The 14,651-nt window shown below is 45.8% G+C and overlaps 1 protein-coding gene across 1 annotated transcript; it reads left to right on the top strand.

The window, feature by feature from the left end:
• The first annotated feature begins 8,355 nt into the window (after nucleotides 1-8,355).
• Nucleotides 8,356-11,749, top strand: LOC144828250 (uncharacterized). The gene is made up of 5 exons (XM_078686327.1): nucleotides 8,356-9,155; nucleotides 9,264-9,362; nucleotides 9,504-9,644; nucleotides 9,838-10,966; nucleotides 11,707-11,749. Exons 2-5 carry the CDS (start codon nucleotides 9,302-9,304, stop codon nucleotides 11,747-11,749), a joined length of 1,374 nt encoding a protein of 457 aa, XP_078542453.1. The 5' UTR covers nucleotides 8,356-9,155; nucleotides 9,264-9,301.
• The last annotated feature ends 2,902 nt before the right edge of the window (nucleotides 11,750-14,651 follow it).

Here is a 14,651-nt window from a genome sequence, read left to right on the forward strand (position 1 = left end):
GCTTTGGGAACACGCGCCCCATCAGCAATGTGCGCTTGATTGGGGCCAATCTCCCCGGACCATTGTGGTGTTGCTACCTATCTGTGAGTTGGATCTGGGTTTTTCTTTTCCGCTCGTTTGTTCTGCTGGATACGTGCCACCCCACCTGTGATCTATCAATCGGTTGCCTCATGCCTTAATCGGAGGGCCTGCCTGACCACGTATTTCTGACTCTGGATTGATGGAGAGGTCATATTGGGTGATTTCGACCACAATGATTCAATTTTGTTTTTATGTATCATTGACGTTTTCAATTCTAACATTATTAATGTTTTTTTAAAACAACTTTTTATTGGTACTTTTTATGCATCATCCGACAGAAGGAAAAGATTGGTATCTTGTCATTTCTCTTACATATACATGTTATTCAACATTACATACACATTACGTACTTTACAGCATGTAAGTATATCACAGTTTGCTGTCTCTTTAGTATTATGCACCATTATTCCATGTCATATTGTCTGTTTATGCCCTGATGAGTTACTTTGCGAAGGAATACCATATTACATTCTTCGGGTGCTTACCAAGTCATTCCCAGATTTACATGAAGAGTATATACGTCTAATAAAGCAATAACTTGTAGCTTTCTCTTATCATTAAAATGCATACCTCATCTATACAACCTTTACTTAACTATAAAGGGGAGATAAGTGAGGGATAGAGAGAAGTTGAGAGGGTGGTGTGGTGAGGGGGTTTTATTCAAATATCATGTTCCTAGTCTCATAATAAAAAGCAATGGTGGTACCAAAGGCTTCCACATTTCTGTACACTCAGCAGATTATGTAGGCTATGGCGAAAGTGGTCCCTCTAAGGAGACTAAGGGCCCGATGTAGGTAATTAGTATTTACCGATTCGTAAATACAGAATTTTACCGATTCGGTATTTACAAATCGGTAAATGCTATGTAGGTATTTTTACCGAATTATTTAACGAATCTGTAACATTCGGTAATTACAGATTCGGTATTTACCGATTCGGTAATTGCCATTGGTTCCTATGGGCCTTAAGGCCCATAGGAACCAATGGCAATTACCGAATCGGTAAATACCGATTCGGTAAAATTACCGAATTGACAAGGGGGACAGGGTGTCACTTTGACACCCTGTTGCACCCCTGATTCAGGCTTGTGTGCCATGTGGCACACATACATGCCCTAAGCACATGGCACAGGTGTACATGCACAGATGTGCATGTACACAGGAATTCGTTATTTACCATAAAATAGTATTTGATGGTAAATAACGAATTCTTAAGGGCCTGTGGCACTGTTTTCAGTGCCACCTACATCCCACATTACCGATTCTGTAAATTTACCGATTCGGTAAATTTACAGAATCGGTCATTTTTAGGCCCCCTACATCTGAAACTACAAATACCGATTGGTAACGGCCGAAATCGGCCGTTACCGACCGGTATCTGGCCACCTACATCTGGCCCCAAGTGTATCATATTTGGAAGGTGTTACCCAACATCTAATGGCTGTGCTGGTTGTTCAGCGTCTACTCCATTTTATGTCATCTCTACTCCGCCACCTGAGGACCCTTCCTCTTCTTCTGGTTTTCGCTCGTATTCCAGTCTTCATCATTACCCTGTTCTGGGTGTTCCCATGTGGTCAATATTTCATCCCATAAATCTGCTCTTGGTCGAATGCTGAGCCCCCTAGCCTCTTCCCTGATCAGTGCCTGTTCTTCTGCTTTAGCCCATTGCGTCACTTCTGCTTTCCATATCATCCCAGCTGGTCCTGTCCTTGATTTCCACTCTATAGCAATTCTCCGCTTGGCCAGGCACAATGATTAACATTATTAATGTAAGCATTTTATTAGCGCAAAAAAATTCACGGCAGCATTAGGTTCCGTGTGTGGGTACAAGCCATAGCTAGCAGCAGGGAGACATGTCCCAGTGCAGAATCCAAATCATTTCTCTTGGATTTTGATAGGTGGGTTCCTACCAGGTCTGTCTACTTGATCCTGCAGAGTCAACCAAAGGTTCTAGGTATGCAGGCGATGCAGTTTCACACACTCGTTAAAGTATAACTTGTAATCTCACTAGAGCATGCCATCCATCTCCTTTAACTGGTTTACAAATGATAGGATGGAAGTTGAACTAAAATATTTAAATTACCTTTTACATCGTCCATAGATTACTCTTCGGTGCTCAATACGAGCTCAGCTCGTCATGGCATATACCTCTCAGGTGCTCATGACGAGCTGAGCTCGTCAAGACCACACCCGTTTTTATTACGGCCCAGCACTGCAGGGGAATTGTTCCAGCAGCCAGACGCTTTGGCCGCTCGGTTCTGTGAATCTTTTGCCCATGTGGGATTTTAGAACAATAAAAAAGCATCTAAAATCACAATATTGTCTTCTGCTCATAGTTGTTATCTTCACAGCCGATTAGTTTATCACTGTATTTTGCTCTCTCTTGCCCCCACCCTGTACTGCTGGCACTTGACTGTTTGATTTCCACAAGGCTATGGCCTGTTATGAATAAATGTGACTTTTCCAGTTTATTAGAGTAATCTGCGAGCAGGTGCTCCAGCCATCAGGTGGAATTTGATTCCTAACCCTTGGGCGGTTACCACTTGTTCCCATTTCACTTCCTGCCAGGTGTAACAGCTTGTTCCTTCTCTCCTGTCCTGCTGGACATCTTGGCCTAATGTTTCAGCACGGACTGTAACTGATGTGCTCTCATCTGTGACCTCCTGCTCGGTCAGCTCTGAAAGAGCAGAGTTTGCTGAGCCCACGTGGAGTTCCAATCGGGTGACCTCAGATCCAGCAGTCGTAGGGAAAACACTTGTGCAAGCATTTTTGTCTACAAGTATTACTTTTTTGTCTGTCTGGTATCTCCTCAGTTCGTGTATGATTTGATATAAGTTAGGCGACAGGTAGGTTGTACTACTTCTACTACTACTACTACAAACGCTACAGCTACATCTATTATTACTGCTACTGCTACTGTCACTACTACTACATCTACTGGTTGAGATTAGCATTCTGTATTCAACCCTAATTGGATTGGGTTGGTGAGCCTGGAATGAGGCTAGACTGCTGCTACTACTACTGCTACTCGTACTATTACTGTTGCTACTATTATTAGTGCTAGTGTTAGTATTACTGCCACTGCTACTTCTACTGGTTGCGGTTATCATTCTATATTCATACTCAGTTGGGTAGGTGAGCCCGGATTGAGGCTAGACTGCTGCTGCTACTACTACTGCTGCTCCTACTATTGCTGCTGCTATTATTACTGCTAGTGCTAGTATTACTGCCACTGCTACTACTACTGGTTGCAGGTATCATTCTGTATTCATACTCAGTTGGATTCGGTAGGTACGCCAGGATTGAGGCTAGACTGCTGCTGCTACTACTACTGCTACTCCTACTATTGCTGCTGCTGCTCATATTACTGCTAGTGCTAGTATTACTGCCACTGCTACTCCTACTGGTTGCGGTTATCATTCTGTATTCATACTCAGTTGGATTGGGTAGGTGAGCCCGGATTGAGACTAGGCGACTACTACTACTACTGCTGCTATTGCTACTGCTATTATTACTGCCACAACTACTCCTACTGGTTGAGGTTAGCATTCGGTAAAAGATTTTAGGATAATCCTGGCTAGAACATGGAGCCAACAAAGGCGTTTGAGTTACGGTGTGACTAATTGCTAGGTTTAGAGGTAAGAGACAGAGTCTTACTGTCTTATAGGCCAACCAGGCAGTGCCCAATGGGCCGGTCTGCCGTGCCAGCGTGTGGGCCAGAATCTTGGTTGTTTGTGGGCCTGTTTTATAGTCTCGTGGGCCAGTTTCTACTATTGGTTTCCCTAACATTAAAACAAGCATTGACCACAGCAAGCTCTAATCCATGCAGTCTTCCATATTTTGAAGTGTAGGCCTGATTCACAAAGGTAAACGTACACATTTGTGTAGGTTTCTTATTTTTTGGTATTCACAAACTGCAAGTTTCATTTTACTAATAGCAATTATACAACCGCAGAGACTCTGCACCCGTAGCAGAGGCTCTGCACAGAAAAAGAAAGGAGTCTCCGCACATAAAACGACAGGACAGGCCTATCTTGTTATGTATGGAATCTAAGTCTGACTGCGGAGTTTCCGTAGAAAAATTAAACTCGTAGTTTGAGAATAGCAAAAATAAAGTAAACGTACACAAAGTTTTACTTTTACCGTGGTGAATCGGAACCTATGTCTTTATAAGTTCAGACCGGCCCTTATTTGCAAATATGGGTGATTTTTTAAGCTTTGACATTCACTAAACAAGGCCACTATCATTTTGGTTCCCTGGTCTTTTTTCTGTCCCAGTTCAACTGTAGAATAGACAGTCTGCCTCATTCTATGCTTTCAGTAGTGTTTTTATTTGGTGTGCCGTGAGGCCAGTGTACATTGCTTTGCCATTGCCCAGATGCACGTTGACTAGGTATTGCTCTGTTAGACTAAAAGGCAGAATTGTTTTGAGGAGATTAAATTGTAGATTCAACCACCACTACTAACTAGGTGTTGAATGAGGTCTGCAAGTGGACACACTAAGAACTCTAAATCCTGCCTGCAGATTATTGGGAAACAAAGAAGTGAAGGAAAGGGAAAAATACATAATCTTCTCCCACAACTGAAGGACGAGTCTGCTTGCCGTGCAGATGAAAATGACCACCCCTGGAAGCTATTGGAAGGAAGGATTGACTAGCAGCATTCCGATAGACCACAAATTATTAATAGAAATGTTTACCAGTGTACTTACCTTGAGTAGAGAACGTAGGAGATGCTTAAGACTTCAATTAGAGGGAGCCAAGAGGGAGATGCACAAGAACAAAATAAGTGTGAAATAGAGGGGATGAGAGGGTGCAATGTTGTCAGTAGTAAGTCGGGATACCACTCATCAAAAATTCCTGGTCGCAAAAGTGACATGTCTGGTCGCAAAAGGCTGGTCGCAATTTTGACAGCTTTTGACATGTCTGGTCTTAAACTTCTGGTCTCAATTTTGACAGTTTAAGACCAGGACTGTTTAAGACCAGGGTTTGATCTGGCCTTAAACAGTCCTGGCCTTAAACTTATGGCCTTAAATTTAACAGCTAGGGCAGCAAAAACATGTGGTAATTGTGTATGTGTTTAAAAGTGCATAGAAAAACTGCATGGTTGCAGGCTGGAATGTCTGGGCACTTTTAAAACTGGGGGTTTGCAGCCAGCTGATGTTTGAACAGCTGCTGGGGCAGTCCTGAGTTCCCCAGCCCAGGGCCTGGGAAGAAGAATGTGTCATGTAGGTGTCAAAGCTGTAAAGGGTCCTCACAGTCTTAAACTCCTGGTCTCAATTTTGACAGTTTAAGACCAGGGCTGTTTAAGACCAGGGTTTGATCTGGCCTTAAACAGTCCTGGCCTTAAACTTATGGCCTTAAATTTAACAGCTAGGGCAGCAAAAACATGTGGTAATTGTGTATGTGTTTAAAAGTGCATAGAAAAACTGCATGGTTGCAGGCTGGAATGTCTGGGCACTTTTAAAACTGGGGGTTTGCAGCCAGCTGATGTTTGAACAGCTGCTGGGGCAGTCCTGAGTTCCCCAGCCCAGGGCCTGGGAAGAAGAATGTGTCATGTAGGTGTCAAAGCTGTAAAGGGTCCTCACAGTCTTAAACTCCTGGTCTCAATTTTGACAGTTTAAGACCAGGACTGTTTAAGACCAGGGTTTGATCTGGCCTTAAACAGTCCTGGCCTTAAACTTATGGCCTTAAATTTAACAGCTAGGGCAGCAAAAACATGTGGTAATTGTGTATGTGTTTAAAAGTGCATAGAAAAACTGCCTGGTTGCAGGCTGGAATGTCTGGGCACTTTTAAAACTGGGGGTTTGCAGCCAGCTGATGTTTGAACAGCTGCTGGGGCAGTCCTGAGTTCCCCAGCCCAGGGCCTGGGAAGAAGAATGTGTCATGTAGGTGTCAAAGCTGTAAAGGGTCCTCACAAACCTACCTGTGGTAATTCTCTCTAAAACCCACACAGCCACCCCTGAGCTTTGAGATAAGATAAAAGACAGGGGGCCTGTAGATCAAAGCTTCCAATGAGACCCTGAAACAGGGTGTCAGCTGTTAGGATGTAATAAACACATCACAAAGCCTCTGGTCCCAAATTTTGGCAGGTTAGTTCCAACTTGACGTGGCTGGCAGGAAATTTGACATATGAGTCCCAAGGTAGATTCTGTTCCCGGGCTCCCTAATTCCCAGGAGAAGGGGTCACGTAGGGGTGAAGAGTTTTACACCGGCCCCCATTGTCTAACCCCACTCTTCCCAGGATAGGCCTTGAGTTTGAGTAACAGGTGTCAAAGTAAACAATGTTGTACTGTTTATACTGTACAAGGATAGAAAAAAAAGGTTCCCATCCAAAGGCCACCATGACATTGTTCTAAACACCCCTCAAGTCATAAAGGGGTGTGGGGGCTTCTAATTAGCATGCTAGGACAGGTATAAAAAGGCCCCTCATGGAACACTGCCAAACACCCATTCAAAAAAACCCCTTTGAGGAGCGACTGGCGTGGATTGTTCTGCTGTACCTGGAGGACTCCTGCATCTACAACCCAGTCAGAAAACCTTTGTGGATTTCTACACCATCAAGCCCTTCAAAACCTTGGGGAGTGACTGGCCTGGATTGTTTTGGAGCCAACCCAAGGAACTTAAGGCAAGAATGGACCGGAGCAACTTTTCCCAGATTGACACCGCCTGTCAACATGTAGAGAAGGTAAATAATGGATGGCGCAATGGTGTATTAGGGTGTACATGTAGTTTGGAAAAAAGTTGCACTTTTAAAAAATAGTACTATGTAGTGTGGATTGTAAACTGTTAATCTTTAAGGCGATGTGCTGTGTTTAATGTGAATAAAGGTTTTGTTGAAGGATGGAGTTTAAAAAGACCTGAATTGTAATGTAAAGGTGTTTAAAATGAATAAAGGTTTTGTTGAGTTTAAAAAGCTATGTGTGTAGGTATTTAGTGTTAATGGGGTGGTGACGTAGGGTAGAGTTTGCAGGCTATGTATTTAAGGGGCATAATGTTGTAGGCCTTAGGAGGGTACATGCAGAGTGGAACAGGGTATTTTACAGCTCATAGAAACATTTAACCACACTGTAACGGTACCATAGGGGCTTTAAATAATATACATGGCATATAATAAAAAAAATTAATAATGCCTGGTTGCACTCACCAAACCGCTGTAGAGAGTTGGAGGGGTCCATGGAGGGCTCCGGGGTCCTTGCTGCTCCTTGGGGGGTCCTGAGGGCCTTGTATTTAAAAAATAAATAAACCCTGGGGCCAGTTGTCCAGGGGGGCTCCTGGTGGGGGCCATAGTCCCTTGGGGTGTCCTGGGGGTCTCTGGGTCCCTAGTGCAGCGTTATTTTTAAACAATGCCCCCAGAGCCCGCTTGCCTCGGGCGCTGCTCGGGGGGGGGGGGGGGGTGGGGGGTCGCGGTGTCTCTGGGCCTCCGCGGCCGTTCCTTGTGTAAATAAAATGCCCCCAGAGCCCGCTTGCCTCGGGCGCTGCTCGGGGGGTGGGGGTCGCGGTGTCTCTGGGCCTCCGCGGCCGTTCATTGTGTAAATAAAATGCCCCCCAGAGCCCGCTTGCCTCGGGCGCTGCTCGGGGGTGGGGGTCGCGGTGTCTCTGGGCCTCCGCGGCCGTTCTTTTTAAAAAATAATCCCCCACGAGCCCGCTTGCCTCGGGCGCTGCCCTGGGGCTCTGGTGCAGGACTCCGGTGTCCTTGGGAGCTGTGAGGGTCCTGGGGGCAATTCCCCACGGCTCCACGTGGATCCAGCAGCAGGAAGCATGGCGGCTTGAGCTTCTCCGGGGCTGCTGTGTAAGGACCGCCCCCAACAGTGATGAGTTGGTGACATCACTGAAGGGGCGGCCCTAACCCTGCAGCCCCGGTGTGGTTTTTTATTGAGAATTAGCTAACGCTGGACTTTACCCGAATGTGTCAAAGCGCTTTACAGATGAACCTGCGGCAAAAAAACATAAGGACTCACGATTACATGCGCTACATAAAAGATACATACAGAATAAAACCTCGAGGCTGCAGGGCAGGGTCCGCCCCTCCACTGATGTCACCAGTGATGAGTTGGTGATATCACTGGAGGGGGGCGGACCCTGCACTGCAGCTCCGAGGTGTGTTTTTGTTTTGTTTTTTTGTTTGTTTTATTAGCTAGCGCGAACTGTACACGAAGGCTGGCAGAGCGCTTTATATATGACCCATCTGTAAGACATAAGCACTAAGAATTGCATGAGTTACATAAAAAAAAAAGATACAAGTAGAAAAAAATGTAGCGCAGACTTTATCCCAAGTTGTCAGAGCGCTTTACACAAGAACCTGTTTGCAAAACATAGGGACTCAGGATTACAGGTGTTACATAAAAGATACAAACAGAAAAAATACTGCTTGTTAGCGCAGACTTTACCCGAAGGTGTCAGAGCGCTTTACATAAGACACAGTTGCAAAACATAAGGGGAGTGACATGTGTGCCGGTTACAAAAGCAAACGTTAAGTTACATGAGTAATAAATAAAGTGACAAGTGTGCAGGTTACAAGAGAAAACAAAGTACAGTTAGAGCTATAATACTCTAATATAATGCAGAGACTCGAGCACAAGAATAAGCATTATGTAGTCAATTGTGGCAATGGCGCAACTATTTAAAGCACTCAAAATGTGAGAGTTATTAAACAATGTGTTACAAGAGAAAAGTGGCATGTACATGTTACAAAAGAGTAACCGGTATATAGGGTAGTGGTTAAATGTCAGAAGGGCCAGGTGTACCTAAAGTGGTTTACCCCATAAGCAAAGGATATGGCGCAGGTTGTTTTTTAACATATGTTTTAGCGCAGCACATGCAACGCTTTTTTAAAAATGTGTGTTGGTGCACCCCGCTTATCAGGTTTTAAATGTATACAGGAATTGTTTGAAGTTGTGATACTTTTGTTTAAGAAAGGCGTTTACTAAAACCGCTGCTTTTTTTTTTTTTTTTTTTTTTTAATGTTTAATACAGGTGCAAGACCCTGCAAATGCAACCGTCACCAATGTGTCCCCTGCGCTGGCCCCAGCTGTAATAAATAGCAACGCTGGGCACTTGTCAGCCCCGCAGCCAGGTATATATATATATATTTAGAGTTATGTAGTTCTACGTAGTTTTGTACACCAGTCTCTCAGAAGTTCTCTTTTTTCTAATGGGCTCTCATGTATGTATGCTTTTACAGCTTATGACCCTGACCTACAACAAGCTTTTGACGATTTTATGGAGTACATCGAGGCTCAAGACGCTCTGAACACTGTGCAAAACACTTCAGTTCCTACAGGTAAATAAAAAGACAGCTGTTATTTAAACTGTCTAAGACGCTGGGTAGTTGGTGGGGTAGGCCAGAGTCCTGACCCTGAGGATGTATAGAGGTAATCATCAGAAAAGATGTCTAATGTTGGGTATTATTTTTTCTTTACAGATGTCCCTACGTTATGCCAGGACGTCGTCAAGGTCCAAGAGGCGGCGCAAGGTTCAAAAGAAATCCCTTTGAAGAGGAAAGCTTCAACTTCTAAAGTGGGACCATTGTCAAAGAAAGGAGCTGCAAAAAGACCTCTTTCAGGTGTGTTTTTTTTTTACAAAAGGGTGTGAGAAGTACTAGAGGTGTTACAGACTCTCAAGCAGAAGGCTACAGCTGGTTGTAGCAAAGCCTATATCAAAAAAAGGTGGCTGTGTAGGACGTAGCCCGATGGTGCTTGTATGTGTATTTTTTTTAATGCTTTCTCTAATATATATATTTTCTGTTTATATTTTAGAAGCGGCTCAGAAACATGCTGCTGAAGAGAGGTCGGTGGCGCCCTTAATGGACATAACAACATCCGTCCAGAACAACGGAAGCGGCGCGAAAGGCGTGAGTAGGCGTGTACGCCAGGAAAAACTCTCTACCTACTACACACCAAGCAACACTCTGAACAACCAACTACAGCAATCTATTCTGCACAGGGGTGGGGTCAACACTGGAGGCCTGCCTACAAACCAGGCCTCCCTTAAGAAGAAACAGCGGGACTCAGAGAACCTCCCCAACCCTTTAAAACGTGTGAAGGCCTGTAAGGTATTCACAGATCCCCAAACAGAACAGTTAAACATGAAGAAGAAGACACCGGAGGTGCTCCAAGAGGGTCAGGCAAAGCTCTTAAGTCCTGAGAAGAAAAGCCCTAGCACCCCTGAGCCCCAAGCTAGCCCCTTAGATTTATCTATAAAAAAGGATGCTAAGCCCTTGAATGAGACCTATACAACCTTGAGCCCCAAGGAGGTGTTAGTTGCACCTGTGGGTGTAGAAGAGGCATCGCCACCACAACCCCCTAAAACATCGCGCCTCTCAAGGAAACATCTGAAGCTGAAACCGGGGGTCCCTAAGCTACAGTTAGCAGAGACCCTCAGCAACCCTAAGGCAACGCCGGATCCACCAAGCGTCCTGAAACCCCAGACAGTGCCAAATAGAATAACTGTACATGTAGAGGTGCACGCCCCTGAACAGCCCCCAAAACCGGTTGTAAGTGTTCAGGCACAGCCTAGGGTCTCAACAGGTGATACTGCGCAACCCCTAGAAGGTCCTTCTACCACGATTAGCAACTCTCTTGAGGCGTTGAGGGGGTTGGTAGACAACATAGGTAGAACCCCAGAAGCGGTGTACCAAGGGTCTTTGAGCACAGAGGGTTTACAGAACACAGGTAACCAGGCACCACACCCTACCACCGACATTTCAACTAGGCCCCAGGATTACAACGACACCTCCTCACAATCCTCATACCCTTTGTCCCCGAGTACCCCTCCAGGAGCATACGACCCTACCAGCCCCACGGCCATTCACATGTACACCCCCGTGTCCAGCCCCTCTGCCAACCCCGTGTACAGTCCGGTGTCCAGCCCAGCTGCCAATCCCGTGTACAGTCCTGTGTCCAGTCCCATGGCCAGCACCTCTGCCAACCCTGTGTACAGTCCCGTGTCCAGCCCCGTGGCCAGCACCTCTGCCAATCCTGTGTACAGTACCGTGTCCAAACCCGAGGCCAGCACCTCTGCCAGCCGCGTGTACAGGTCCGTGTCCATCCCATGGGACATGCCCGTGTACAGACCCGTGTCCAACCCTGCCTTTGAGGGTTGCAGTATAGATGGGACTGGGGGGTTGCCTCCATTTATAAGACCTCGCAAGGTGTGCCCCCCTAAGCAGGAACAAGATGGGTCTGTAAACACAGAAGATGTATTGAAGACACACGTAAGAGAGATACAGATGGCGGTTCGAAAATTAAAACGGCAGGCGAACCGTGCACTCATAAGAATGGATATGGGGTATTCCAATCTCATCAACAAGAGGGAGGCCCAACATCTGGTCGTGGCCAGGGTTGGGGTTTGTAAAAAAGACATCATACAGATGTGTCAGGCGGCTGTGGCCGACATACAAGGTACACATTCATGACTATGTAAGCACCAACCCCTAAAGACCCCCACAACCACTGGTGCTCATAAGAGACCCTCAAAATATAGCCGTACGGTCCAGAGGTTAGTGACAAAGTCTGGACGCTTTTTAAAACTGCTCAAGCAACGCCCAGTTGGTACCCCACAAACCTTCAAACAAGACCCCAATGTTTCCATAGAACCCTTCAAACAAGACACCCCTGTTTCCCTAGACCCTTTCAACCACGGTACCACAGCTTCAAGATCAACGCCTGAAGCATATAAGCCAGCACTTCACCACCGACAATACATAGGGGCAGGGTCTAACATACCTAGGGTCGGCCATTTAAAGGGGGTAGGGGGGATGGCAAAACTCCAAACAACGCAACATTCAGAAGGACCCAGGGGTGGAACTGTAGCGGGGGCCTCCATGAACAAGACATCCAACGACAGCGACCTACCTGTTCAGATAGGCTGGGGCTTGGTATCTAGAAAAGCCTGGGCCCGTAAAAAAAAACAAAAGTGGCTTAATAGTACAAAGCAACGCCGGCTTTTAATAAATAAGCTCAAGAAGGCTAGAATATGCGCTACCCGCAGGTTTACAAGGACCTCTGAGACAGGGACCACCCTGACCTCCCAAAGTGACACATCAGAGAACACCTCCACAAATCACACTCCTACTGATGAGGGCCCAGAGCCCTTGTTTTTAGAGAGTGTTAGGAGTTACACTCGCAATGTAGAGAGGTTTAGGGCCGTAGAACACTATGAGGAGTTTAGATTTGTTAACCTACATCAAATAACATCAACCACTCATGGTGTTCTGGCTATACATCAGGCTGTGCAGGAGCTCATAGAAAGGTTGTTACACGATGTGGGGCCTAATGACTTTTTCCAACTCCGCTTCCAGGGGCAGGGTTTTGACACACCGTTGTTCACCAGGCGGAAGACCCGAGATGTTTTTGATGCTGTGCAATTTTTAGAAAACCTCTCAAGGCTTTTACAGAGTAAGGCTGAACTAGTCGCCTATGGCACGTTTAGAGTCATAGCCCTCATTGTACGGGGGCGTGAGGGGGGTGTTTCCAGACCCTTAAAGAGCGTACTATACAGTAAAATAATTGGCAAGAAACAGAGGTGGCTGCTCAACTTTAGCAACGCCACTGCCAATACATGTCTGGCGGCCAGCATCGTGGGTCTGTTGATGACTCGCAAGACCCCTGACGCTGTCATCATGTCTAGAGCTGCTGAAGCCCATGAGGTTCTTGAAATACCTCCTGACCGAATGGTCGGCTTTGGTGATATAGGTCTTTTTGAGAACTATTTCGCCGTGACGGTGAAAGTTCTCTATCACAGCGGTTCCTGGAAGTACTTTACAACCGGGGAACCTGTGAGAAACAAGACCGTATATGTCCTCCACATGGAAAATCATTTTTACGGTATCTTGAACCTTAAAGGTTTTCTGGGGGCCAAATATGTGTGCGCCCACTGCGATCATATATACAACAATAAAACATACCACCAGTGTGAAATGTGTTGTAAGATGTGTCAGAGGGACGGCTGCATAGAAGACGCTACCCTAAAGGTGAGGTGCGGCATCTGTAGGTTGTTTTGTCGCTCGCAAAACTGTTTGAGCATACACGAGCAATCTTACAGCTGCGTCCCTAAAAAGGACTGTAGCGAGTGTGGGCGGTATGTGGCAGTGAATCACAAGTGCAAAGGTATGATATGTCCCCGTTGCCATGTATCTTACAAAGCCGGTACCAACCATCAGTGTTATATGGTTAAAGGTCCATCTCAGACCAAGACCGAAGACTATATAGTGTTTGATATAGAGTGCACACAAGAGACGGGGGTACACCAGCCTAACTACATTTACGCGCACCATCTAACTTCCGACGACAGTTGGGAGTTTGAGGGACGAACGTGCGTTGGTGATTTCCTGAGCACTTTCATTCAGGCCAAATTCCAAGGATATACCATGCTAGCCCACAACTCGAAAGCCTATGACTCCTTCTTTATTCTACGAGACATGATTCGTGAAAAGATACAGGTGGAACTCATAACCCAGGGGTCTAAACTGATGCTGATGACGGTATGTCCTTTAAAAATACGCTTCATAGACACCCTGAATTTCCTACCCATGAAATTGAGCAAGCTGCCAAAGGCCTTTGGGTTCCCAGGGTGTAAAGGGTATTTTCCACACTTTTTCAACACCTGGGCTAACCAGAATTATGTGGGACCCATGCCGCCTCCTGACAGCTACGGGGTTGAATACATGATGCCTGATGAGAAAGTGAGCTTTCTAGAGTGGTACTCTGAAAACCGTGAAAAGGAGTTTCACTTTCAAACAGAGTTGAAAGCTTATTGTCAGGCTGATGTAATGATCCTCCGGCAAGCTTGTAACCTTTTCAGAGATGTTGTGGTGTCTATGACTAAAGAAGTCAAGGCCTTGAAACCTAAGACATTGACTAAGAAAGTCAAGGCCTCGACATCCAAAACCCCTGAAATACAGCATGCGGTCGAATACATAGACCCATTTCAAAACGTCACTCTGGCATCCATGTGTATGTCCATCTACAAACACATGTTTTTGAGGCCAGAAACTATCGCTCTAGTACCGCCAGACCTCTATAACGGTAAACAGAAACGTTATTCAACCCCCTCTATCCAGTGGCTCATGTACGTCTCTGAGAAGGAAGACATCCAGATTCAACATGCATTACAGGCTGGTGAATTCCGCCTGGGCCCCTATTACCTGGACGGGTACTCTGTAATTAAGGGTGTGCCGACAGCCTTTGAATTCAACGGCTGTTTTTACCACGGCTGCCCCAAGTGTTACAAGCCCCACGAATATAACAAAATGCTGGGTGCCAAATTTGAACACTTATACAGACGTACTCTGACAAAGGCCCAGTATGTTGAAAACAGTGTGGAAAATACCCTTTACACCCTGGGAACCCAAAGGCCTTTGGCAGCTTGCTCAATTTCATGGGTAGGAAATTCAGGGTGTCTATGAAGCGTATTTTTAAAGGACATACCGTCATCAGCATCAGTTTAGACCCCTGGGTTATGAGTTCCACCTGTATCTTTTCACGAATCATGTCTCGTAGAATAAAGAAGGAGTCATAGGCTTTCGAGTTGTGGGCTAGCATGGTATATCCTTGGAATTTGGCCTGAATGA

Source organism: Lissotriton helveticus, chromosome 4_1 (assembly GCF_964261635.1).
Source record: "Lissotriton helveticus chromosome 4_1, aLisHel1.1, whole genome shotgun sequence".
Taxonomy (NCBI): domain Eukaryota; kingdom Metazoa; phylum Chordata; class Amphibia; order Caudata; family Salamandridae; genus Lissotriton; species Lissotriton helveticus.